This window comes from Pezoporus wallicus, unplaced genomic scaffold, assembly GCF_028554395.1.
Source record: "Pezoporus wallicus isolate ANWC-B61680 ecotype Strahan unplaced genomic scaffold, APGP_CSIRO_Pwel_v1 contig_6897, whole genome shotgun sequence".
In the NCBI taxonomy this organism is placed as follows: Eukaryota; Metazoa; Chordata; class Aves; order Psittaciformes; family Psittacidae; genus Pezoporus; species Pezoporus wallicus.
This window is the reverse complement of record NW_026636510.1, coordinates 2082113-2109231: the sequence shown is the minus strand read 5'-3', so window position 1 is coordinate 2109231 and position 27119 is coordinate 2082113. Positions and strand designations below refer to the sequence as shown.

The 27119-nt window shown below is 36.9% G+C and overlaps 1 protein-coding gene and 1 long non-coding RNA gene across 11 annotated transcripts in view; one reads left to right on the top strand and one right to left on the bottom strand.

Moving 5' to 3' along the window:
• Positions 1-27119, top strand: part of PIK3CA (phosphatidylinositol-4,5-bisphosphate 3-kinase catalytic subunit alpha) — a 41341-nt gene that overhangs the window by 10490 nt on the left and 3732 nt on the right. For 5 of the 10 annotated variants that reach the window (XM_057400453.1, XM_057400447.1, XM_057400452.1 and 2 more), the window contains 17 exons: positions 6440-6853; positions 7967-8176; positions 8932-9182; positions 10761-11006; positions 11874-11959; positions 13781-13886; positions 14986-15138; positions 15241-15375; positions 19015-19139; positions 19532-19613; positions 20072-20236; positions 20782-20885; positions 22076-22247; positions 22577-22683; positions 23184-23305; positions 23838-23916; positions 26834-27004. In XM_057400453.1, the coding sequence (XP_057256436.1) occupies positions 6502-6853; positions 7967-8176; positions 8932-9182; positions 10761-11006; positions 11874-11959; positions 13781-13886; positions 14986-15138; positions 15241-15375; positions 19015-19139; positions 19532-19613; positions 20072-20236; positions 20782-20885; positions 22076-22247; positions 22577-22683; positions 23184-23305; positions 23838-23916; positions 26834-27004 (2666 nt within the window). In that variant the 5' untranslated portion in view covers positions 6440-6501. Of the gene's footprint in view, positions 1-493; positions 863-882; positions 1173-4758; positions 4890-6439; positions 6854-7966; positions 8177-8931; positions 9183-10760; positions 11007-11873; positions 11960-13780; positions 13887-14985; positions 15139-15240; positions 15376-19014; positions 19140-19531; positions 19614-20071; positions 20237-20781; positions 20886-22075; positions 22248-22576; positions 22684-23183; positions 23306-23837; positions 23917-26833; positions 27005-27119 lie in introns of those variants that run through there. The other 5 variants (XM_057400450.1, XM_057400454.1, XM_057400451.1 and 2 more) reach the window with 5 other exon arrangements.
• On the bottom strand, positions 479-26912 carry LOC130594528 (uncharacterized). The gene is made up of 3 exons (XR_008971108.1): positions 26781-26912; positions 21944-22077; positions 479-552 (listed from the first exon to the last, which is right to left on the bottom strand). It is a non-coding gene; the product is annotated as an uncharacterized LOC130594528 (long non-coding RNA).

The window sequence follows — 27119 nt, the reverse complement described above, 5'->3', positions numbered from 1 at the left end:
AGAATTGCCCAAGAGGTTTTATATGTATATATGTAGTGCGTTCTTTTTTTCTTTTCAGTATGACCACACCATTAATTTTATTCATGGTTGTCTGAAAGTCACTACAACCAGAATCCAAGAACATTATATTTTGAAACAAACAAAGTCTGCTTGTAAGATAACTTCAAAGAAAACAGCATTGAAACATAGCCAACCCATGTTCCCTTGTCTAATAAAACTGAAATTTCTTTTCACTAATTTCCACTGAGATTTAATATTCACAGGGAAGAGTAATTTTGTATTTTTGCTGTACTATAATTCTATGGATGCTACCAGTAATGTTTTTGGTTTTTTGCTCTGTGTAGAAGAAGACAAAGCTACTCAGCACTGTTTTGCAGGGGGGAAGAAGTAGGAAACTACAAATAAAATAGATTGTGTTTGGAATACTTGCCTGTTTCAGAAGGAAGCTAAATGCTATTAACACTGTCAAAAACACATCTTAAGTCCTTCTGTTTGTTTCCGTTGAGCTGCTGTTTGTGGTCAGATAAGCAATTCCATGTATCTGAGCCTTTTCTGTGAAATAATGACAGTAACACATAAGAAATAAGATGACAAAACTGCAATACAAGAGTCTGCTGTTTCTGTTCTAAACAAAGCAGTATTTCTGCTTTTTAAATCTGTGTGTAGTAATGTTTTCATAGAAGACAATTTCAGACCTCTTTATATCCACTTCCTGTATTTTGGCAAATTGCCAGCTTGGCAGTCAGGAAGAACAAAAGTACAGTATTGAAGATATCTAGTCTGGGGCAGTCTTACTGTCACCACACAGCAGGTTTGGACAGCAGCAAAATTAAACAGGCAATTCTGCCCAGTTTTCTTTATGGTGAGTTTTGGAATGCATAGTGTGTCTGAAGATGAGAATAAAACATTTTGCTCTTTAGAGAGTTTCAGTGTATCTTTCATTCTGAAAAGTGTTACTCTTGTCCCAAGAATCTTTTTATGTCCTCCCTCTCCCTTTTGTTTCAGGAATTGCACAGAAGTTTAAAAAAAAGCTTATTTGGGGATATACCTGTGCCTGATACTGTTGGTTTGATAGAGCATTAAGAAAACTATAAAACCTACATGAGTGCTCAGTAAATCAAAATCTATAAGCACAGCTAGATTGTTTATTGAGTAGAAGGCACTTTCTTAAAGTAATGCTAAGAGTCTAGAGTAAACTTCTGCATGGAAGAGAAATCAAATCTAGACACAAATCCTCATGAGCAGCTCTTTGGTACCAAAGATACATCAAATTATAAAACGTTGCTACATCCTGCCTCTAAAAGCAATGTAATGATATTTGTGCTGTGACTGGAGAAAGTAATAGACTTCAGTTAAACTGTTATAGTTTACTGAATGACTAATTCAGTTTCAGATACAGACTGATAAAACTGAGTGTTTAGTCTATCATTTTGAATTGATTTTGAAACACTAGCTGATGTTTATAGCAATGCAAAATTATTCAGCTCTCAGTCACTGAAATGCTTACCTCTTTACATAAGCAATGCCACACGTTATACATGTAACGCAGCATTACAGCGCAGTACACTTCTGCTTCTTGCTTCCTTCTGTGCTTGCTAGATTTCTTGCTAGTTGGCACATTATAGGTGGAGGAATTTGCTTTTTGCAGAGCCTGACCAGTAACTGTAGGTGCTTGTGCTGATGACCAACAACCTTAACAATGTCTGGTAAAGTGAATAAATTTTTTTCCCTCTGGACTGGCCCACAGATGTTCACTATGGGTCTTTATCTGCTTTATAATGCTAGATGGAGTTCCTCTCTTTGGTGAACATGCTCAGAGGTAATTGACAAAACAGGGTAAGAAGCCTGTTAATTGTGTTAACAGTTAAATCAGTTAACTGCGGTTTTAATATATAATATGTTAGTGATGGAGAATGTGCTGAATGGATCAGGAAGGCTGAAAAGAATGTGGATTTAATCAGTGAGTGTTTTTTGAGTTCAGCCTTTCTTATCATCTTGTGGTATCACAGAATCATAGTATGTTTTGGGTTGGAACCTAGCGATCACCTAGTTCCAGCCCCCTCTTCTGTGGGCAGGGACACTTTCCACTAGACCAGATTGTTCAAAGCCCCATCCAGCCTGGCCTTGAACACTGCCAGGGATGGGGCTGCCACAGCTTCTCTGGGTAGCCTGTTCCAGGTCTCACGACTCCCAGCAAATAATTTCTGCCTAATACCTAGTATAGATCTTACTTCTTTAAATTGATTCCCCTTTGTTCTATCCCTAAATACCCTTGTAAAAGGTCCCTCTCCAGCTTTCTTGCTGGCCCTCTTCAGGTATTGGAAGGCTGCTCTAAGGTCTCCCTGGAGCCTTCTCTTCTGCAGGCTGAACAAGCCCAACTTGCACAGCCTGTCGCCTTGGGAGAGGTGCTCCAGCCCTCTGATCATCTTTGTGGGCTCCTCTGTACTTGCTTAAATAGGTCCCTCATGTTGGTGACTTCAGAGCTCGATGCAGTAATCCAGTTGGGATATCATGAGTGGAGTAAAGGAAGAGAATCCCCTCCTTTGATCTGCTGGCTATGCTCATTTTGATGCAGCCCAGCATAGGGTTGGCTTTTTGGGCTGCAAGCGTACATTGCCATGTCATGTTGAGCTTCTTGTTAAACCAGCACTCCCAAGTAACCACACAGCTTGGCATAATTGGCAAACTTGTGAAGGTACGCTCGATCCCGCTCTTTGCATTGCTGGCAAAGATGTCAAGGAGTGCTGGTCCCAGTACCAACCCCTGAGGCATGACAGTTGTCACTGATCCCCACCTGGACATCAAGCCATTGATTGCCACTCTTTGAGTGCAACCATGTCTCACCAATTTAGAAATGTGGATGTTGCATGGGACAGTGTCAAATGCTTTGTACAAATCCAGGTATCCCAGAGCTTTTGGCAGAGGAAAACAGTTTAAGGTGGTTTTGGAAAGTATGGGATTGTAGGTGTGGTGTAGTATTTATTTGAAGTGTTTGCATGTACTCTTAGTGGGATTTAAATAACATTTCTCTTGAATTCTCTTACAGTCCTTCTACTGTCGAAGAACATAATTGATTCTATTTATTCCAGGCAGCCTTCCAGGTTTGAAAGTGTACACAGAAACACAAGCTGCCAACGATACTTCAGAACAGTTCTGTTTACATTTTTGCTTTCCAAATCTAAACCCTGGAGGCGTGCTTACATATGCAAGTAAAATGAATGTGCACACAGAATGACTATATGCACCATTCCGGCATGTCTGTACCCCAGTTCAAAACAAGAGCTGCTGTTTTGTTGCAGTTGCTCTAAAAAGATTGTAGGTTTTGGACCGTTTACAGGTCTTTAAGTGAGTGGTATTGAGTTGTCATTTAATGTGTGAAATACTTAAAAAGCCAAGGTTGACATTTATTTTGAAAAGATACTTGCCTAAAAGGATTTAATACACGCATATGTCACCTAGTCCTGCCTCTGTTTTTTTTTTGTTTGCAATTATTGGTGGGCATGGAGGAAGAACTTGCAGTGGCTCAGACTACATTCCTAGAGCTGAACTAGCTCAGGACTACTGCAGTCATGCTCACTCTCCTGTGCAGACCTTGGCATTCATCTGACTCAATAAGGCAGCTAAAACAGCAGAAGCTAGTCCAGAAAGGAGGAGTAGTTTTCTGCCACTTTAATCCATTGGACCCTGTAACGAGCTGGCTCCAATGCCAGCATGATGAAGAATGAGAACACATGCCTTGGGCAGGGAGAAGATGGGTTCTTAAAACTGTCAGTTCAGAGGAGCCTCAACAGGATTGTAGAACTGAACTTAAAAGACTGATGGTATAAACTAGTCTGTGTTCTGAATATTTAGTTTGATTGTGGTCCATCTATATTATCATTGTTTGTATGTCTGGACAGAAAAGTTCTTATGACTGCATGTTCTTGTTTTGTTGTTCTGGTTTTTTTTATGCCTGTGTATGTCTTAACAGTAATGTGTTTCTGCCAATGCTTGTAATTAAGAAATATAAATAAGCATGTGATTCAGCAGAATTAAGAGGGAGTTGTGTTCATGCTTTGCCTGATCAAAAAGATGCTATTTAATCCTTTGTGTATTTCTTTCTATCTGTAAACTGAGGATAGTTATCAGTAATTCAGAATTCTCCCAAGTTACTCTAAATGGTGTTATGTGGGTTCATTTGAAGTGTTTTGTAATTGATAAGCTTTCTAAGTTTTTCTCTTTACATGCACCGTGAGTGTGCTTGGAACTTTTAGTTTCAGCTTGAAGCTTTCAGTTTCCGCTCACTAGAACTAGTAGAATAATGAGGAAAATTAAACAGCTTAAGCTCTTGTTAAAAAAGTCAGTTGCAAAGACCTTGTAAATATGCATGAAGTGTTGGTGGAACAGCACTTTTCTAAACTTGCAGTGGCACTTCAGTACTCTTGTTGATGTTTTTAAAAGCCCCAAATCCAACTATAAAGGAGGGATTAATAAAGACAAACCTATTGCTACTCAGAGTTGCTTAAGAAGCAGTAGACACTTTCATTCTAACGTTTGGGTTTTTTTTAAGAACCAAAATGGGGCAAAATCATGTACTGGATGTACTTGGAAAAAAATTCAGAAAATAAGCACAAAGGCATAGAAGTGCAGAAATGGGGATAATTTTTTTTTTTTACATACAGACAATGTTTAGACATTTATAATTTTATTTATATATACGTTATCTATTTTTAAAAATTGTTCAGCAAAGGGCAAACAGCATTCATTGTCTTTCCACAGTGAGAGCTTACAGAAAGTTGATGAAACAGAAAAGATGTGAAGCTTTTGATTTGGATTTTTTCCTCCTTTCTGTTACTACAAAAAGAAACTAAGGCAGAGCAGAAGTCCTAAGAGGGTTCTTGACTAAAAAGGTGACTAAGAATGGCTTTAGTATAATAGTCTGGTATAGCCATGTGTTTTCGTGACACTTGCTTAATGGAGGAGGCATAATGGATAATGGACTGTTCTTTACAGGTCTGTTGGTATTATCCTCTCATAATGTACATGCTGAAGTTAATGAAATTATTGTCTAAGTGTAAGTAATGCACTGTTTGAGATTTGCTTAATGTATAATGGTAACTTTGTGGTAAATTATTCTGCAATGGGAGCTTAAATATGCAGTATTTAAGTATGCAGTTCAGCAGAAATGTCCTGCCTTTCTGACTGTCACTGAGCAGCAACTACTTATTTGGAAAGCGGTAAAAAATATGTCACTGTGTAAATGTGTGCTCAGTTTGTACCTTGAATGTGGCCTGGAGATATGGTTGTTCCCGATCTGCATTTGCATCATGCAAAAAAGGGCATGGTAAATATGGAAGAGGTACAAAGAAGGTGACAAAAATTAACAAAAATATAGAAAGACTTTTGGGCAGAGGAGGGCTAAATAATCTGGGATTATTATGGAAAAGAGGTAGTGGGGAAGACTTCATGGATTGCAATAAGATTAAGAGCAATGGATGCAAAGATAAGGAACTTGGTTTCTTTACAAGATATCTGGGATATCAGGTGAAAGTAACAGGCTTCAGAACAATGAAAAGCAAATACATTGTAACATGGAATGTTAGTCACTTTTGTCACAGGATGCCAGCAGTTTGTGTGTGAAAACTTCCTGATCAAACTCAGTAATTCCTGATGGATTTCTTTCACAAATACATACATGTTGTCTCTGGTTAAGGAAATGAAGACTATGTAGTGATTAGGGGAGTTTACTGATGCAGTATCACTGTGTTCCTGCCTAGTTCTTCTGCTCTTCATTTGGCATCTGCTCTTGGCTGCTGGTCTACAAGACCTCTCTGCTTTGTCCAGATACAGTTTTCTTGTACCTACTCAAGGCTGGCATAAGGCAGCACTGCTAGAAGGTCAGACACGTGTTCCGCTCATTTCCTTTGGCTTCATAAAGAAATTAATGTGGCTGCCAAAGGGAACTAGAACAGGGAACTGATCCTAAATAAAACAAGTTCAAGCAAAGAGTGTTAATGGAACTCAGTTCTTCTGTCTCATTCATGGAAAAATGGGGTTTTTGCTGGTGTAAGTAGTTTATAGTGATAATTCCAAAATAAAAATGTGAAGAATTTGGTTTGAGTTCTGCTTAAAATTTGCTGTAATGTGAATCTTTGACATTTTCATCCTCCATGCTATGTAAGTGTTCTACTTATAAATTATAAAATTCAGTTAAAAAAATGATCTTTTTTGAGACCATATGAATGTTGGCTTTTTTTTTTTACAAACTCTTTTGAGTAGATATTTACATCAAATATATGTTCCTTAGAAATCAGTTTCATCAAGTACTCTTCCTTATGAATGTAAACTATAGCTATGAATATTTGTCTACAATTATAAGTGGTGTTTGAATAATTTTATCTGAAGTGCCTTGTGATGTTAATATTTTAAATTTTAATATTTAAATATTATTTTTACTTAGGTTTATGCCTATGAATCACTGCTTGAAAAACTTCCCGTACGAAGTTATCTAGGGACTTAAAAATGCCTCCACGACCATCATCTGGTGAACTATGGGGCATCCACTTGATGCCACCGCGGATCCTTGTGGAGTGTCTTCTCCCAAATGGAATGATAGTGACTCTAGAATGCCTCCGTGAGGCCACCTTACTAACTATTAAACACGAACTCTTTAAGGAAGCAAGAAAATACCCTCTCTATCAGCTCCTTCAAGATGAATCATCTTATATTTTTGTAAGTGTTACACAAGAAGCAGAAAGAGAAGAATTTTTTGATGAAACACGGAGACTTTGTGACCTGCGACTGTTTCAGCCTTTTCTAAAAGTTATTGAACCAGTAGGTAACAGAGAAGAAAAGATTCTCAATAGAGAAATAGGTGAGACTATCTTTAAACATAGCTAATCTGTTTAACTGGATTTTCCTCTTCAACATACAGAATGAAGAGTTGAAATGGTCTGTGTTTGTCACTTGCATCTGTCAGTTTGCATTTCATAGCTATCAGTTGTTGCATCAGATTTCCAAGGATGCTGATCATAGTAAAGCTGACATTCATAAACTGTGAATTAAACTATTTTTTTACTATTCTGTTTAATTCACATGTAATGTCATTGCTTTGTATGTATTTGTGAGTGTATCTGGGTTAGGGGACAAACATATCCACACACATTTAGTTGCTAACAGATGTATATGGCAATGGTAGAGACTTGTCAACTGGAAATACTTGTTCTGGGGTGCTTCTAATTGTTAAATTATTTAATTGTTATGAATTCATTGTACGTAAACTACTTCTGTTTTGTAAAGCTTAACCTGTTCAGGACTTACTGGTTAGCTAACCATGCAACAGGACAGTTGAAAGTTTTCATTTGAACATTCATGCATAAATAATTATTTATGCAAGTAATCTTATTAAAGTAAATGGAATTACATCTGAGACTGAGAACCTGAGAGAAGTGTGCTCCTACTGCATGAATCTGTGCCAAAGAGCTTAAGTTCGGTGCCTCTTGGAGTGCTTGTCACATTTTTTAAAAGTGTAGCTCATTAAAATAAACTGAATAGCCGGCATTCAGTTGTAAGCAAAGTTGATTATGGTCCTAATAGCTACCAGTAATCCTGCTAGGATTTTAGGAAGAAAAACCGGACCTCTCTTGTCCACTTAAGAAACTTCGTGCTGACTTCAGAGGAAATTTATTAGTGATTCTTTTCCTCCAGGAGGAGCGTTAGCTGTGAGAGTGCTGATTTAAGGATCTTCCTTCAGTGAATGTACACCTGTTTTCCAACCCTTTGTGACTGCTAAGTGCACTAACTTTAGAACCTTTTATTTTCCTTTAGAGACAGAAAACAATTATGTATAAAAGTAGAAGCCAGTAGTTAACACAAATATTTTAGGTTGTGTTTTGCTTAAAGCATGCTTTTTGTGTCACTGATGAAAAGAATCTTTAGCTTTAATTATCAGTTACAATTATTTCCTCATGCTGCTTTAATGCTGTAGGTTTTGCTATTGGAATGCCTGTCTGTGAATTTGACATGGTTAAGGATCCAGAAGTACAAGACTTCAGAAGAAATATTCTTAATGTTTGTAAAGAAGCAGTGGATCTTCGAGATGCCAATGCACCGCATAGTAGAGCATTGTATGTCTGTCCTCCAAATGTAGAGTCTTCACCTGAACTACCCAAACATATATACAATAAACTAGATAAAGGTAAGGTAAATATTTACAGTAAAGGGTTATTTTCAGTGATTGAAGTAAGAGTACAGGTGGTTACCTAGGTAACTTCAGTAAATCACTTTTATGTAGACTTCAGCAATCTTACACCTTAAGTTATTCAGAGTAACTTGCTTGATAGAATGTAGTTTCAAAAGGGCGACAACATTTAAAACTACATTTTTGTTATTATGACAACTAAATCTTCATAGAATCATAGAAAAGTTTGATTTGGAAGGGACCTTAAAGATCACCTAGTTCCAGCCCGCATGCCATGGGTAAATAGAGATGATTTTTTCTTTTTAATGGACAGAAAGAACTTGTTGGCTTTGCTTTTTTTTTTTTTTTCTATGACATTCAGAAATCTGGAATTAAATGGTGCTAAATCACTAAGTTATCTTGCAGTCCTCAAATACAAAAGTTACTGCTGTTTTCTTGAAGATTAAGTAGTCAAGAGTATTTGGTTAATTAAGGTATACTTAACCTCAAGGAGTAGATGTTTGAATTTACGGTAGAGTCAAAAATGAGCTGAGTGTAGTTCCTTGCATATTAGAAACCCACTGTCAGTTTGAGCTATGAATCTCATCTACATCTTTCATATTGCAAGCAATTCTCTGGGTTGGGGAGGGATGAAAGATTGTTTGGTTTGGGTTTTTAAGATTATTTTGTGGGTTTGGGGTTGTTTTTTGTTTTGTTTTGTTTGAAACTACGCTGAAAATTATAGGCCTAACATTATTTTACATTTATCCTAGGGCAAATTATAGTGGTGATATGGGTAATAGTCTCACCAAACAATGATAAGCAGAAATACACCTTAAAAATCAATCATGACTGTGTGCCTGAGCAAGTTATTGCTGAAGCAATTAGGAAGAAAACGCGAAGTATGTTGCTGTCATCAGAACAACTGAAACTTTGCGTCTTGGAGTACCAAGGCAAATACATTCTAAAAGTGTGTGGCTGTGATGAATACTTGCTAGAAAAATATCCACTGAGCCAGTATAAGGTGAGTAACATGATGGATTTATTTTGAACTACGCTAATGTAATCCAAATTTGTAATGCAGAAAAGTGATCAATTTTATGACTGGCTTTCTGTTTCATTACATTAATACAAAACATAGTAAGTGAAAGTGTATGTTCCTGTAACTGGCTAATGCATGTGAGTAGTGTGCGTATTTGTTGCTGTATGTGCTTCAAAAGAGAGAGGGGGAGAAAAGGTAATTTAAACTAGAATTTTTCTCACTAGTGTGTTTTGTCCTTGAATGAAGTAGTTTACTGCTAACATTAATGACAAAACAGTGGTAGGTACTCTCAGAAATATCCTAGGTTTCTGGTGGTAAGAGGTGACTTATGCTTGAATGGGCTGATACAATACAAAAGGAAATTCAATCAGATGTTAAATTGAGACAACCATTGCTACTATGAATCTTCTTCCTTCCCCCTTTAGGGGTGGAGAAAATCTAGTTGTTTGCCTGTTACTTGTATTTTTTTTTCCTTTTTCTTAAATCTTATTAAAGGAGTGATAAACTTCCAGCACTGTGCAAACTATTCTGAAGTCTTCCTTGTGGCTGGCTGTCCTTCATTTTCTGGGTTTTGTTAGTGTTGTGAGTGTGAGGCAGAACTGCTGACAGAAGAGCATCTGAGCAGCCCCTTCTCTGGAGCAGACAACAATGTTACCCTGTAGATTTCCTGACAGACTGCTGCTGCTTCCTCTTTCAGGAATGTATTGTTGTAATAAACAGCTTCCATTCCTTCATCTAAAATGGTTGACAGTCTGCTTTCCAGAGCAATGGGGGAGAGGAGGAGGATAGGGAGTCCTGATTAATGGGAAAAGCAGCTCTGTTCTATGGGAGCTGGGGAACAAGTGCAGGCATACAGAAAAATATTGCACAGTCATCTAAAGATCAAACACCAGACTTATTTATCTACCATGGTTTCTTCAGATGTATCTGGTATGTCTTTACTGTGCTGCAAAAGAGCTTGCTAATTATGCTCCAGGGCTGGGCCTGTCCGAACGGATTGTATTTTATGTTACTGTTGCTAAACTAAATGCTCTCAGCACTCAATCCTGAATGGACAACATACAGCCTTGCAGCTGCTGGAGTCTGTCAGCATCAGTGCTGATAATAAGCACAACTGAACCAAAAATGACAGTCTGCCATTTGCCTTGTGCTTTCTGCCTGTGACTAGCTCTGCACACCAGGTCAGTACAACAACTTGGTATTGAAAAACAGCTCAAGCTCTAATCTGGAAGCAGTCTGATTTGTGCTACACTGTGCTGGAGCTAAGGAGCTCTACAAGAAACCTCTCATCATGTTGTCAGCTCTGTTCTCTAGCTCTTCCAATTTAGCCTTCCACTGTTTAAATGTTATTCAAATCTCAAAATCTGTACGAAGTGCTGCTGTGCAATCCTACTCAATGTTTTTAAGATGTTGGATGTTGTAAAGGTTGTACATACAGGGACAATGATAAGCTCTTTAAATATGCTTTTACTTTTATATTTTCCTGAATATTTTTAGGTATAGATGATCAAGAGTATGAACTTTGAAAACGTAATGAATTTTGGTTTGGTTTTCTTGCAGTATATAAGAAGCTGTATAATGCTTGGTCGCATGCCCAATCTGATGCTGATGGCTAAGGAAAGCCTATATACCCAGCTGCCACTGGACACCTTTACAATGCCTTCTTATTCCAGGCGTATCTCTACAGCTACACCCTACATGAATGGAGAAGCTACAGCCAAATCCCTCTGGACTATAAACAGTGCTCTCAGAATAAGAATCCTCTGTGCAACCTATGTAAATGTGAACATTAGAGACATAGACAAGGTAAGGCAAATGCTGTGCAGGTTTTTGGCAACTCACAGTTTCTTTCCTCAGTTTTCTATCATCTTTTTATATTGGAAAAGTAGTGTTATTTAACATGTTAGAAAATTAGACCACTCTGTTATGTAAGTACTCAGCTCCATTAAAAAAAAAAAGAAGAGTACAGCCATATTTTAGCATCTGACACCTTTTCTATACTACTTCAGAAGTGAGGTGTAGTACTTAGATAAATATCCTGCCTGACAGGTGTAGGACTTAGTTTTTGCATAGTTCACTTCAGCTACCTATGTAATAGAAAAACAAAACCTATGTTATCTCTATTCTAAATAATAATTATGTTTAAGAATGTATTACGGTAATTAACAATACTTTTGATGAGGGGATGCTGGATAGTGTGCTGCTGTCTTTGTTTCTGAAAAGGGAGGTGTGGAGAGATCGAGAAGACAAGGCAGGTAGGGTTCAATCCGATTGAACTACAAGCCTGGCATGCTCTCTCATAATTTGTTCAGTCTTTAACTATGCCTTGACGTAGGAAGAATTGAGAATGATTTCAAGGGTTTTCTTTGGTGTTCATTTCAAGGTTATTACTGCATTTTTAAAGAACTAGTTTTGCAATTGAAAAGGGAAAAGACCAGAGCATTTTTTTCTAGAAGGGTATGTTTATATACTGTGCTTCCCACCTTACAGAGCATGAAAGAATTGGGGTTGGGGAGTGATGGAGCTTTTAGGTTCTCAGATTTCTTTTTTTGTTTCTTTTTAAGTGATGAAAATGAAAGGATAATATGTTATAATTGTACTTATGTTGATAGGATTGAAAAAAAATATAGTAAAATTTCAAAGGCAGTACTAATATCAACATTTGTTTTTCAGATCTATGTAAGAACAGGTATCTACCATGGAGGGGAACCTCTGTGTGACAATGTGAATACGCAAAGGGTACCTTGTTCTAATCCCAGGTAAACTAAATAGTTGAGTGACTGCTGAAAATCTGACTTCCAGGGCATCATAACTGAAGAAGTAAAGGCTTGTCTTAGCCATTATTTAAGTAGTGCTCCTTTCTGGGAATTCCTTACCTGAAGCTTTATAAAAAAATTTTTACATATCCCTATATTTATAAACAGAAGTAATTTAATTAAAACACAAGTATTTTGTCTCACATCTGTTCAGTAAAGAAACTATTACAGTTGCCACTGAAACGCCAATATAATTACGCTGTGAAATCAGCATAGCTCTGGGCAACTGAGCTGTTTTTCACTGTGGATCAACAGCAGGTGTTCCAGTTGCATGTTCAGATTTTACTTTGAGCACAAGGCAATGTGATGTAATGTAACCTGGAGATCTGTTTCAGTGAGGTTGCATGGTGTGTTCTAAAGCAGAACCACCGAGTGTGGAGAGGTGGGTATCATTTGTTAACACAGAAGTGACTTCCAGATCTGGGCTGACTATTTTCAGGATATTTGACCTACCATCAATATTATCTGGAAAAATAACATGCATGAACTTAAAAGTGCATGTGAATTAAAGAAGTTTATATGCACTTTTAGAATATATTCAGAACAAGTATCTAAAAGATGTTCCTGTAACTTTGACTGAGGAGGTGTGAAATTTCAGCATCTGCTAGGATTAGATGCAAAGTGTGTGTTCAGAAGTAATTATTGATTTGCATTTTCTTTCTGACTTCATGTCTTTATGAATACATTTTGAAACTCTTGTTTTTGTCTCTTTTCTATAAATATGATTAGGCTGTATAGAGGGCTTACTAATATGCATACTTGTTGAAAAATAGCTTTCCTTCTGGGTTGCCCAAAATATAGCTATACTTGAACTGATATTTTGACTGGTTTGCACACAAAATCTTCTTGAAAAGGTGATGATGGGTATGGCTTGAAAGCATGGGTTTAATCACACAAATCTGTGTTATGAAATGAACACATAAGAAAAGTTAATTAAAATTTATCTGCTAATTTCTTAATTCTTGGAGCAGGGTTTGGACAGTTATTTCTTTATAAAACTCTGCTTTTAGTAGCTGCAAACACATTGAAAAATTAATGCTGTCTTTGGAATCTGCTGCCTTTTCCAACTGAGAAAATTCACCATAGCAATTGGTTTAGGAAAAGAAAGTACTCGGAAGTTCCTCTTCAAAAGCACAGTTCCACCAGCTGAGAAGTCTACTTAGAGAAGTTAACAAAAGCAAAATACATATTCCTGTAGAACCAATCTGTGCACTTATTACTATTATAAATAGAATAATATTTGTATTGAGAATACTGGTTTGGATTTGTGTCATATTTCTGTTATATTCCCATCTTGAAGTTATCTTTTTATTTTCCAGTAGTTCAGTTGAATTCTGAAAGCTGTGCCACATTTTTTCCCACTTGCTTTTTTCCTGAAGTGAAAAATATTTTGCAAACTAAAACTTATATTAGTATAGCACATATGCAAATCCATTACTTCAGGTTATGCCTACGCTGACAGTTGCAGTTGGTAGGTTTGCAAGAGTGAAAATGAATGAACCTATTACTAAGTTTGCAGAAATTGAACTTACCATGACTTTTTAAACAGTATTGGTGCTAGGAGCCTATTTGGGGAAGTTTCCACTCCCAAAAGGAATGTGGGCAAATGCATGTAGGAGTACCCTTTTCCAGTGCGAGAGTGTACTTTTTGTACATGTATATATTTTATGTAGGAATATAACAAATACCTTTTTAGTATGACTTTGATTGAATACAGTTGTCTGTCCTTTAACCTGCTTTTATTTTGCTTTTTAAATCTTATAGATGGAACGAATGGCTATTGTATGACATGTACATTCTTGATCTTCCACGTGCTGCTCGTCTGTGCCTTTCTATCTGTTCTGTTAAAGGCCGGAAGGGTGCAAAAGAGGTAAAAAACTTCATGTCTTTAATACAATAATGAACAAAAGCAACTGAAGTCAAGTTTGGGAAGATACTTGATAAATGCTGTGCTGGCAATAAGTTTTAGTACAATATTTGATTTTAATCTGATTTAAAAAAAGGGATTTTCTTTTCTTGTACCTTACTCAGACTACCACTGATTTTGTGGTCGAAAGTTAACATGGAAAAAAGCTTACCTGTTCAAGAGTGTAAATAGCATCTATACTGTATCACCAGGCTCAAAGATCAGTTGTTGGTGTTTTGAGGTGCAAGTGCCTTTAAACTCAAGTTTCTAAACCCATATGTTACTTGCCTGTTAACTAAAAATGGCAATATTTATACTTGTATTTAGAGTTGATCTTTAAAGAAAACTTGTATTGCTTTAGCATTTGATGCAAGATCTCAAATAGTCATTTTTAAGAATCTGCGTATGGCATCTGATGTAGCCACAGCGTCATTACATTCTGCATTTGACTGTCACAGGTACTATACAGTTATTTTTGTCTACAATCAGATTTACAAATCTTACAGAATTGTAGGGTGTTTGGGTTGGAAGGGACCTTTAAAGATCTCTGCCCATGGCAGGGATATCTTTCACTAGACCAGGTTGCTGAAAAGCTTCACCCATCTTGGCCTTCAGTGTTCCCAATGATGGGAAATCCACAGCTTCTCTGGGCAACCTGTTCCCACTTTTTATGATAAGTGTCTCACCACCCGTATCATTAAGAAAACAAAAACTTGTCCAATCTAAACTTACTGTATGAGGGTTTAAAACTATTGCTCCTTATTACATTACTACAGACCTTGGTAAAAATTCTCTCTTTGTCAAAAAAACTTTGCATCATCTTGAGTTACTTTTGATGTGGGAAGAAGTTAGTTAGCATGTGTTTGAAAGTGTTTTGATATCATTTTGCAAAATGACTGCCATGACAGTCATTCATAGAAAAGTATGGTACAGCTTCCACAACCTGCTTTTCTGCTAATCTGGGAGTGTAGCAACTTGCTTTGGGGTGGAAATGTTATTTCTCCTGACTCACTCTACAGTAATTAATAGATGACACTAAAAAACATCTTTTAATCTCTTTAAGGAGCACTGTCCATTGGCTTGGGGAAATATAAACATGTTTGATTACACAGACACTCTTGTATCTGGGAAAATGGCTTTGAATCTTTGGGCAGTACCTCATGGCCTGGAGGATTTGTTAAATCCTATTGGTGTTACTGGGTCAAATCCAAATAAGGTAAATATTTGCATGCCAGCTTCTTCCTTAGTAGTTCAAAATATGTCATATTATAATTAGCATCATTCAACAGAAAAAGTAATTTCAATTCCCTTTACATAGGAAACTCCATGTCTAGAGCTGGAATTTGATTGGTTTAGCAATCCTGTGAAGTTTCCAGATATGACAGTGATTGAAGAGCATGCCAATTGGACTATATCACGTGAACTGGGGTTTAACTACAGCTATGCGGGGCTGGTAAGGCAAACTCCCCTTCTGAGATTAGCTACTAAAATATGAGAGTAGTATTTACTACTTTGTTTATTTTACTCAGTATATTAGCAACAAAGAGGTTTTTTTCTTATATCCTGACTTTAAATCAATAAATGAATTTTTTGTTTTGTTTGGCAAAGCGAGTAATATATTCTCCTTTAAACTGACCTAACGCTTCACTGACCAACCAAAACACTTGAAAAGAGTAACTATTTTACTGTGCAAACTGTTAAAGCAATTTTGACATTTTTATATTGCCAATGCAGATGTCTAAACTACCTGAACTTTTCAAAAGTTGCAGTTCTCCTTCAATGATGCTGTTTTAATTTGTTGCAGTTCTGTGTTTATAGGTAGACGTTCTTGTGTATCCCAAAGGTGGTTATAACTCTTCACTGGCTGTTTGATGGGTTAGTTATGACCAGAAGTACAGGGAATTTTGAGGGAATTGACTGGCATACATGAGTGTAGCCCTTAATCTCCCCTCTTCCTTGAAGAGAACCTGCACATTGATAGTTGGCTTTTTGGTGATGTTTGGCACTTTCTTAGGAGCACTTTTTGGATGATTAGAAGGAGAAAAAAGAAAGTCAGTAAAGCTAAAAATACTATGTATTCAAAGACAAGGCTGTGAAATTACTTGGTATGTTTTACATTTTATTTTGGAGGCTGGTTCAAAGACTTGAGAATTTCCCCAAGAAAACTTTGTGGTCTGGGTGAAGAAGAGTCCCAGGGTGGAAAGTTTTGCTGTGCCAAAAAGTGCGTAGGTGTAAGCTTCCAGTTTGGGAATTCTAGTGATACTTACAACAGTCTCATCTCAACATATCTTGAAAAGAGTTGTAGGCATTTATTTCTCTTGAGGCACCACAGGAAGTCCATCATAGAGTGGTATATCTGCTTATGATATATATTGTAACTGAGCAGTGCTGAGGGGCTCTTAATAAATGTTTAAGAACAGCTAGCTCCTTCGTAAATAACATTCCTTAGCTGTAACACAGCTTATTACCTGCCCTTATATATGCTCAACTTGTTGTTTTCTATGATAATATGATCTGTATGCAAAACCAGAAAATGGTGAGGAGAATAAGCTCTCACTTCAGTGACAAAGTAATGAATTAATGATCATCTTAAAATACAAGGTCAAATAAAGTCTCAAATTATTGTCTTTTTTGTGATAATCCTTACAATATTGTAGAAGGTGGTCACAGTGGTTAAATATGGAGAGAGCCTATTTACATCAGTAAGTTGACAGGGAAACAATCAGTATATCACTGCTTTGGTCTCACTTTCTCATTCACGCTGCTTTTCTTTCAACTCTTCTTGTGGTCTGCCAAAATCCTCTTATGTACTGTGCATATTCATAGCTGTTTGTAATATTAACTATATTTAGGGACTTAAACTGCAGCATGTTGTTACTCATTTGAAAATTGGATACTTGATTACTGTGTAGCTTTGTCCATATCTGAAGGAAGTAAAAAATGCTTGTCTGAAATGGTCAAAATCAGCAAAGCAGTCACTGAGGTATGATTTCTAGCTAAATGTTTTTATTATGATACAAAGAGCATAAATTTCTTGTGTAAGCTTGAAATGCATTACACTGCATTTACAATCAATTAATACATATTGATAAGAGATCATTTATAGGTCCATTAATATCTCAAATATGAAAGAATTTTCAAATATGAAATCTAATTTACTGTCCCACAATTCATAGAATTCAAGTTTTTGGTGTTGACCGCAACAGGATAAATGCATTTTCCTTCTGGGCTTGACCTAAACTATGATCTTTCTGACCCACTATGCAGGTACATTTTATACTTTTTTGACTTTCACTTACTATTTAGGATGACTCTTTCAGAATAAAGATGAATATGTGCAATTACTTGTTCTATTGAACAATATGAACTATTTGATCTTATGTCAGGAATAGGGTGATTAAGTCACTTATCCAATAACTTCCTTGCAGAATGACTCTCTTAACTACTTTCACTATATCCAATACCATAATATTTAAAAATGTGTTCTAAAAATTTTCCCATACCACATTGAGTGTAGTCCTGAATAATTTCTCCCCCCCCTTTTAAGTCCAATCCATGTGCTTCAGAATGATAATAAAAAAAAAAAAACCATGTTGGTGCATGTTCTTGCACTAGATCACACTACTAGTTCAAGATCTTGCACTATCATACTACTAACAGGGCAAGATGCTAAAAATCCTATGAGACCTTAATATTGATGAATGTAACATTGAAGGCCAGGATATTCCCACATAGTAGTAGTGAACCCATCATGAGAACACATACTTTATGTAATTAAAGATAAATATAAAATAAAGAACTTTCAGTCTGAAATAGATATCATGTGGTATAACCTGACAACTGTGTCTGTATTTGTGCGTATTCTTAGAAAACACCACTTCACCTTTTAAAGGATGCCTTGATCTCTTACCTGGAAATTTCAGATTGTTCTTCATCTTTTTTAAAGCTAGATGAATTGTAAAGACCTTCTGTAAAAGCCATGTGGGTATTTGTGTTTCAGAGTACTAGTTCAGCCAGTTGACAACTTCCATTACCACAACTGGCAGACAAAGCTCGCTTCATTCTTGTTTGTTATCTTGTTTAATGTGCTGAGTAGAAATTGCCTAGGGAAAAAGCAGAATAAGAGGCCAAATACTGTGGTTCTACAATTTAAACATTTTGAATTTGGAAGAGTGTTGATCTTATTCTTTTGTAGTGGTAGGTATCATGCAGATGTGAAAACATGAGTTCACTATGAAAAACTTCAATTCTTGTGGAATTGTTGGGATAACTTCATCTTAAGTGTCAATCTTGTTTATTACACTTGTATTTTGTACTGAACACAGTAATATAAGCTTCTTCAGATTTTTTTTTTTTTGCAGTGCAGTTGATTGTGTAGCTGAAACCTCAAACTGCATCACTTCATATGTTGCTTTATAAAAAAAAAAAAAAAATCCACATTAAGTGAACTGAGAAATGGAAAGTATAGGAGAAAAAAACTGAACTTCCCATATGAGATGTGAAATATCTCATAGTAGTAGTTTCAATACCTCTGCCATTGGTCTAAGCTGGTTCTAATGAATATATAAAATTAATTTCAACATATACCAGTTCTGTTTTCTGTACTCTTTGGGAAATATATTATACTAATTCTGGTTAATGTTTTCCAGTCCTCCTGTTACTCTGGCTTTCCTACAGCATTCTGACTTTTGTTTACCTAGCTTCACACCCCATATTCCGTTTTTCCAGTTCTGTCTCTTTTTCACTCCTTTCAGCAGCTTCTAGCTAATCTCAAAACTGGAGATAGAAATGACCAGTTTCATTTCATGCTGCAATATGTTTTTCATCAGATGCAACTGCTGCTATTTCTCCACACAGCTGACTTAGTTGAAATATCACTCTTCTTGTCCCAGTAGTGGCTAAAAGTGGTTGTAGAAATCAAAGGCCTAGTCTTTCATCTCTGTTTTTAAGTCCTCAGTTACAACAAAACAAGATAATATTGCATGACATAGGCTGTAAGTGTTGTGTTAAGTGCTCTTAAAGTACTTAATGTATGTTGTATGGCAACAGAAGGAAATTTGTGGAGGGTTAATGGACTGCTTTCTCTCTGCAGAGTAACAGAATAGCTAGAGATAATGAATTAAGAGAAAGTGACAAGGAGCAACTTCGAGCTATATGTACACGAGATCCTTTGTCTGAAATCACTGAGCAAGAGAAGGACTTCCTCTGGAGCCACAGGTATTTAAAACCAAAAACTAAACTAAAGAAAAGCCCTTGTTGGCACAATCAGCTTTACCCCATTCACTCCAAATTTGTCATGACTGTCTTGGATTTTGCTCCCTTTTCTGTGCTCTGTATTGTTGGGTTAGTGTTTTAGAAAAGGCTTTTAAAGCATTCTGAATTGTGTGTCTTAATTCATAAGCCCATGGGGAAAAATAAGTTGTTGAATTAGTTTACATTTTCCCCATTACTGCAGTCTTACTTTCATGCATGGATCCTAACACCACCATATGGTATTGATTGTCTTCTGCTGACAAAGGAAGAAAATGTGCAAGACTGAGGGGAACGTAGTAGATGGTTATCAAAGCAAAAAGGGCAATTTGTACATACACCTTTTTTCTCTTTCGCAGACACTATTGCGTGAATACTCCAGAAATTCTGCCCAAATTACTTCTGTCTGTTAAATGGAATTCTAGAGATGAAGTGGCCCAGGTAACATATAGCACTGAAGAAATTTTAAGTTTTGAAGAAGCTTTAAAATACGGTATTTAGGGAAAGTTCTGGAAGTTTAAAACATGTTACATGTGCATAATACGTTGAATGAAAACCTGTCCAAGTTGCCATTATATTTGATGGATCAGACCAGTTTGTAGTTTTTGTTCTTTAGCTCAGTCTGAGTCTTAAAATTTCCTCTTGTGGCATTACCTGAATCCCTGTTATGTTGCTGATTTGTCAATTAGTTGTATGTGAAGTTTTGTTTTCATTGTGTTTATAGTGGATAAAACGTCAGCTGGCAACTAATACCAAATTGTTTATTGAGAGAGGGCTGGGAAGTAAATAGCTTCTACTCGGATGCAGTTCATGTCTGACAATACCTTCTAGTAGCTGTGTATTACAGCTTCTTTGTAATCAATGCAAATGTGTAACGTGCTTGGACTTCTTGTCCACAGATGTACTGTTTGGTAAAAGATTGGCCTCCAATCAAGCCAGAGCAAGCAATGGAGCTTCTGGACTGTAATTATCCAGATCCAATGGTGCGAGCTTTTGCAGTTCGGTGTCTAGAGAAGTACTTGACAGATGACAAACTGTCTCAGTACTTAATCCAGCTAGTACAGGTATATGACATATTTTGGTACACTTGATGTCTTGTGTATATCTAATAATCACAGAGGCTTAAAATACAACAAAAGTTAAGGTGGTGTGAAAAAGAGGTCATCAACAGTATGTTTCTATTGTGGATTATTTAGGAGGAGGAGATTAAATGTAGTTAATTTTCTGTAGTGCTGGGGTTTTGCATGTTGATACTAAATGCCAGGATTTTACAGAGATGCAGAACTGTTCTACCAGCTGGAACAGGCAGCTCTTTCAGCTGTTCTAACATATGGGAAAGTATGAGCAGAAGCATCTTCTCAAAATTCCAAGCTAGTTGAGGCCAAAATATTTTGTAATAGTGAAGGGAGCATCAGATGGTAAGTTCCTGAAACAGGCAGCCAATGCACTGTTAGTAAATACTGTTCAAATTCAAACACATGCAAGTATTAATACGAAATCAGTCAGTCTACAGAAATTCATGTAAAACATAGATTTCTTCCTTTAATCTGTATTTTATTCATAGAAGTAACTGCAGCAGATTATTTTCATTCTCTTTATCCTTAACTAGGTTCTAAAATATGAACAGTACTTGGATAATCAGCTTGTGAGATTTTTACTCAAGAAGGCACTGACCAATCAAAGGATAGGACACTTCTTCTTCTGGCATTTAAAGTAAGCTTAATATGTTAAGGGGTAGTGGGGTTCCTATTAGCTGTAAACAATTTATTGTTCTAAAGGCTTGGCATACTAAAATGTATTTTTTTTTTTTTTTAAGGAAAATATTACCACTTAGTTTGTTTCACATTGGTTAAAAGTTTGAGTGTAGAGTTTGGTAATAGGAGTCATCCTTTGCAGTTTCAAAAGCTAGTTAATAATAGATACTTAGTCTTCTACTTCTTTTTACATAATGATAATTATGCTGAAAGCAGGGTAGTCCGATTGCTGGAGGCCTCCTATCCTGTCAACTATTTACAACCTTGACAGATTACTGCTGTTTGAACTTCATTTTTTTTATCACTCACCAGTCTTCCAGAAAATTTTACAAATAGTTGAGGTCTAAAGAGAGACACCCAATTTGACCAGATAAGGCTTTGAAAAAATAATTCTTTGTACATGCTTATTAAAGACTTTATATAGCTTGATAGCTTAAATATCTATGTTCTTCCTTACTAAGTGCTACGAGGGCTTTTGTAACTCCTGGTGTTGAGAAGGCTGAGCATAGATCAGCCTACAGTATAATGGATTGTAGCTAGGTCTCACCTAAAAATGCTGTTCTAAGACAGTGTGATCAGACACAGAAATAGAAGAAGCAAGGAATCTTTGTTATGCTTTGTTTTCTGTTTCCCTCGGTAATCATCAAAGATAATGGAATAAATTGTCTGATTAACTTGAGGGATGTATTTAAGAGCTGCAAAGAATGAGAGGAGGTAAGAACAAAGAAACTTGAGGGAGCAGAGCCTGGGATTGTTTCATTTTCTCCTTGTCTTATTTAGGCAGATTAGCTTTGCTCTTGGCAAGGAAACCTGGAATGTGAATTGAAAGCTTGAGTTTCTGGGAAGCATGGGTTTTGAATAAAGGCAAGGAATAGTGGTAGAGAGGACAGAAAAATGAAGAAAGAATTGGGGGAAAAGCCTATGAATTCTGTGCCGAATTAGTTGTAAAAGGTACTGAAGTTGGATCAGTCTAGTCAAAATGAGATGAGCTGTGGGAGATTAATAGAAGTTATTTACCTGAAAAGGATGGCTCTATAAGCAGCTCTCGGTAAGATGTGTCATTGGGATGATGTTACAGCTATAGCTTCATTTTTGGCACCTCTAAGTGATCTTGTCTTTAAGCTATAACTGTTCTTCCTCTCTGTGTAGGTCTGAAATGCACAATAAAACTGTAAGTCAGAGGTTTGGTTTACTTCTGGAGTCCTATTGTCGGGCGTGTGGAATGTACCTAAAACATCTGAGCAGGCAGGTGGAGGCTATGGAGAAGTTGATTAACCTCACTGATATTCTCAAGCAGGAAAAAAAAGATGAGACCCAGAAGGTATTATGTCTGCATCCCTAGACTATTGCTGTTGAGTCACAGGAATTACTCTGAACTGTGTATTAATTGATTAACTAGAAAAGTATTAAAGATAACTTGAGTATATAGTATGTTATTCTAGAAGCTGCTATATTTTCTATGTGCATTGCCATTGTCTACCTCTTAAGGCAATAGATTTAAGGGTTTCAATTTGTATAGTATGTGGCCAAGTAGAGTTGCTTACACTGGAACTGCGCAAAACTATGCTTTAAAAACAGCTAAAAATCTGAAACTTACTTTCGCTTACATATAATTAGTGTTATCAAAACCTGAATGTGATTATTTATCAGGTACAGATGAAGTTTCTTGTTGAACAAATGAGGCGGCCAGATTTTATGGATGCTTTACAGGGTTTTATCTCTCCTCTTAATCCTGCACATCAACTGGGAAATCTTCGGTATTGTATTCAGTTTTTAATTTTATCTAGATATTTAAGTAAATGCTTAGTAATGTTAACATTAACAATATTAAATGTTAACATACTGAAAAATGCTAGTATCTTCAAGGTTCACTGAAAAAAAATTGTAGCAGAATAACTCATGAAAAGTGGAGTAGATTCAGTCTAATGGTTTACCAATTTAGGGAACAACATGACAGCTGTTCCTTTAAGGTGACAGGAAGCGCAGACCTTTTTCCATTTGTAAGGAACACACACTGCCAAAGGGAAATTACGATACAGCCGGCTCTTCTGTTGGGCTTAGCAAATGGGTAACATTGCACTTATTAATTTAAGTTTGAAGCTGAAAGTAAAAGTGGTTGATTGTCAGTTACCCGTGCATCTTTAATTTGATACTGTTTCAAAGAGTTTGATGAAAACAGGGAGAACTTAATGTTATGGAAATATTAAATGAAAATCTGTACGTGCCTATTTCATAGAAATCTTACCTCCTTTTTTAGGCTTGAGGAGTGCAGGATAATGTCGTCTGCAAAAAGGCCACTGTGGTTGAACTGGGAAAACCCAGATATTATGTCTGAATTGTTATTTCAGAACAATGAGATAATCTTTAAAAATGGAGACGGTAAGGAAAAGCAAGTATAATCCAACAGCTACATATCTGTTTATTTTCCTAAGCTACTGTTCAGTATTTTTTGCTATGTATATAAAATGCGGGGGGGGGGGGGGGAAGGAGGGGGAGGAAAGCAGTTTTCCAGAAAAATTAAGCATGTACAAGTAAGAGTTGTGCAAATTTTGTAGGTTCCAAGCTGCTCAGTCTGTTGAGGTGGAACATGGTTCTATTTCAATACTTTGTACTTATTACTTGAAAATGTCTTCCAGGATATTACAGAAGTGTAATCTGTCATTCCATTGTCATGATTTTAGTGTATATTTTTTAAACAGCTTTGACGTTGCCACCATAAATTTATATTCACTCTCAACTACTTAACACGTTTCTCTCTATTCAAAGAAAAAAAACTACACTGAACTCTGCAAGCCTCATTTCCTTTAGGCATACTTTGAGGGGAAAAGTTAAGATGTAACAAAGTGTTCTGGTGTCATAAAATTTGCATTCTCCATGTATTTGCAAATCTTTATGTATTTGACTATTCCAGACTTGCGTCAGGACATGCTGACACTTCAGATAATTAGAATTATGGAAAACATCTGGCAAAATCAGGGTCTGGATCTTCGGTAAGTGTTAGAGGTCATTCTCAAGCAATACTGTTCTTAATGGTTTTTGCATTAGTTTGTTACCAGAGATTGCTCCTGTTTTCCCAAGGGTAATAAATGCTGTAAGTAGGCATGTTGTACATGTAAGAGCAATTTTCAATTTTTTTAGTGACCTTCAGTTAACTAAACTACTGAATTCTCTAGAGATAAGATTGCATTTGAAAAATACTTGAGTCTCATTCAGGTGGGTGTGAGGGGTATACATACAGGAATGGATACAAGAGCTAACACACACAGTAGCCAGGCTATGGTATGCTAATTTGTATGTGTAGGATTTGCTTTGAACAAGTTGCCAAACTTGCAGCCCAGTTGAGTGATGACTCTTTGTAGTGGGTATCTTCATTTCAGTACACAAAGTAGGTATTACCCAGTTTTGATACATGTACAGCTTCTCCACCTTTAAATAGTCTGTGAGTACAGTAACTTCTGCAGAATGCCATTCAGTATAAACTATTCTACTTCTAGAAAACTGATACTAGACAGGTTATGCTCCAAATTCACATTTGCTGTTTGGTAGATTTCTTTTTTTTTAGGTGGTGGCATAATAGGGCTGCCTCTGCACTGTCAAACAAAGTATGTTCTTTGCACCCCCAGTTCTCATTTTCTCATTACCTAGATAAAAGAACCTACTGGTCTACATCATCTTTAATGTATCTGGGAAACTATTGTGCTCTAGTACTGTAATGAGGAACAGAATTATGGCTTTGTCTAAGAATGGTTTGCAGAGTGCCAGTTATGGAAACCTGCATAAATACATCTCTTGCACCTCTTGCCACCATTATTCTTTAAACAGGTGGCATGAAGGTCTAGAAGAGAAGTGGAAGAAGCGTGATGCGACAGGCTGATCTAAAAAAAATCAGAAAAATTGCAACTATCCATGTGCTGTACTGAAAGACTGAAATGAGCATGCAGCATGAGGCAGCTGATGAGCCCTGAATCTTGAGCAAGCTGCAGATTACACTAATGGACAAAAATAAAATCTTTTGACGATCTAGAAATTGCAACTTATCCCACTAAGGCCATTAAACTGTATCTCTCTATGGTACAGACAGTCTAACAGTCTTTAAGAAAATAGATGGGTTGCAATGTTTTCCTTTGGCTTTCAAATCAGATTTTTATCTAAAAATGCAAGTGTAATTAGGTATAAATGTTTTTGTAGTAACTGCAATTAAAGTGCTGTTAATCCATAAAGGAGAAGCCCACCTCCACAGCAACACCAGCAACCAGCTCTGCTACTGGCTGTGCATTGCAGTGGTGCCTCTTGGATTCTTAGGTCTAATACAAAGCGTTGGTTTTTTTTTCCTGCCATGGCATCACTAAGAACCTGTGATACCCCAGTGTTCCTAAAAGGCTGGTTTACTCTATAGGTGTGACACTTTCACTCCAGAAAGGAAACTTTAGGAGAGAAAGAGGCTGCTTTTAGGTACATGACCGTCACTCCCAAATATTTTAACAGAAGATGTTGAACATGGTAATGGCCATGTTTCTTTCAGTCTTTGAACAAAGGACTGGTTTTGACTTATTTTTTGCAGATAAAGTGTTTTGAGCATAACAGAAGAAATACAAATTTTAAAGGAAGGGTGAGGAAAGAGACCTGTGAAAGGCAAGGCAATGGAATTAATTTATTTTACTTGTAAAGAGAAAAATGGGCTACTCAGATCATAGAATCATAGAATCAACTAGGTTGAAAAAGACCTTTAAGATCACCAAGTCCAACTGTTACCCAGGAATGCCAAACCCACCACTAAACCATATCACTAAGGGCAAACTTACCTCTCCCAAAGATCTCCTCTTATGGCTGCCCCTCATGATACCCACTCACAGACATCTCTCATCTAGCCCCATTAGTGCCCCACAGTGTTTAGCTGCTGCCCTTACTCACCATGGCCACCCCTCACACCCCATGGCTGCCCCTGCTTCTCCCCTCATCATCTTTCCTCATGACTGCCCCTTACCCCTCATGGCCACCCCTCACTTCCCACAACTGCCCTTGCTCTCCCCTCACAATCTCCCCTCATGGCCGTCCCTCCTTTCCCCTCACAGTCTCCCCTCATGGCTGCTGCTCCTCTCCCCTCATGATCTTCCCTGATGGCTGCCCCTCCTTTCCCTTCATGATCTTCCCTGATGGTTGCCCTTCCTCTCCCTTCATGATCTCCCCTCACCGCTGCCCTTCAGCCCTTATAGCCACCCTTCATCTCCCCTCATGTTCAGCAGTGTTTGAATTAATATCATCTTTTGAGTTTCACTTTGTAGTCCTGTGGATTACAAAAAGTTGATTTTATGATTTTCTTTGAAGAGTCTATTAATAAATATCCATTTACAGTTCACTAACATGTGGGTAACATCAGTCTTGTTGACTGTAGAGTCCAGTTTAGAATTTGTAATATGGTCAGATACTATTAAGAAACTCATTTTGAAGGTCCTGTGCTGGTTTTTTGTACAAAGTATTACCTGCTACTTGCTTACAGTAACCCATGGAATCTTAACAAATATTTTCTGAATGCATAGATTCTGTCTCTAATAATTCACTTTGAATATCATTGAATTGATCTTATTAAATTATGCTGAATGCCTTTTAAAGGGTTTTTCCAGTGTATTCCCTAAGGCCTCCAGGAACACCTTACTAAACTTTTGCCTCAGCCTTTTGTCCTGATATAAAACTGAAGAATGACATTGGTGGACACAGAGGCTGGCATGTTACTGTACTAATATCTGGTACATTTTTTCCACAAGACTAGTGTTAATACAGCTATAAAACATTAAAACAGGTTTTCATATCCTAAAGTAAGTGACAGGTGACACTTGATAAGGGTTATCAAACGTACCTGTTGCTTGCTGTCTTAAAACTTAACTTTAAAAAAAAACCTTCATCTTTCAGGATGTTGCCTTATGGTTGTTTGTCTATTGGTGACTGTGTGGGACTCATCGAGGTAGTCAGGAGCTCTCATACCATCATGCAGATTCAGTGTAAAGGAGGCTTGAAAGGAGCATTGCAGTTCAACAGCCATACATTGCATCAGTGGCTCAAGGACAAGAACAAAGGAGAAATGTGAGATTTCCTGTTGCTTGTTTTTCTTGTTCATATGCTCTTTGATGGAAACTTCAAAAGAACTAAAGCTGATCAAGTGTGGAATTATGTCCATCTGGTTTTGGTTGGTTTATTT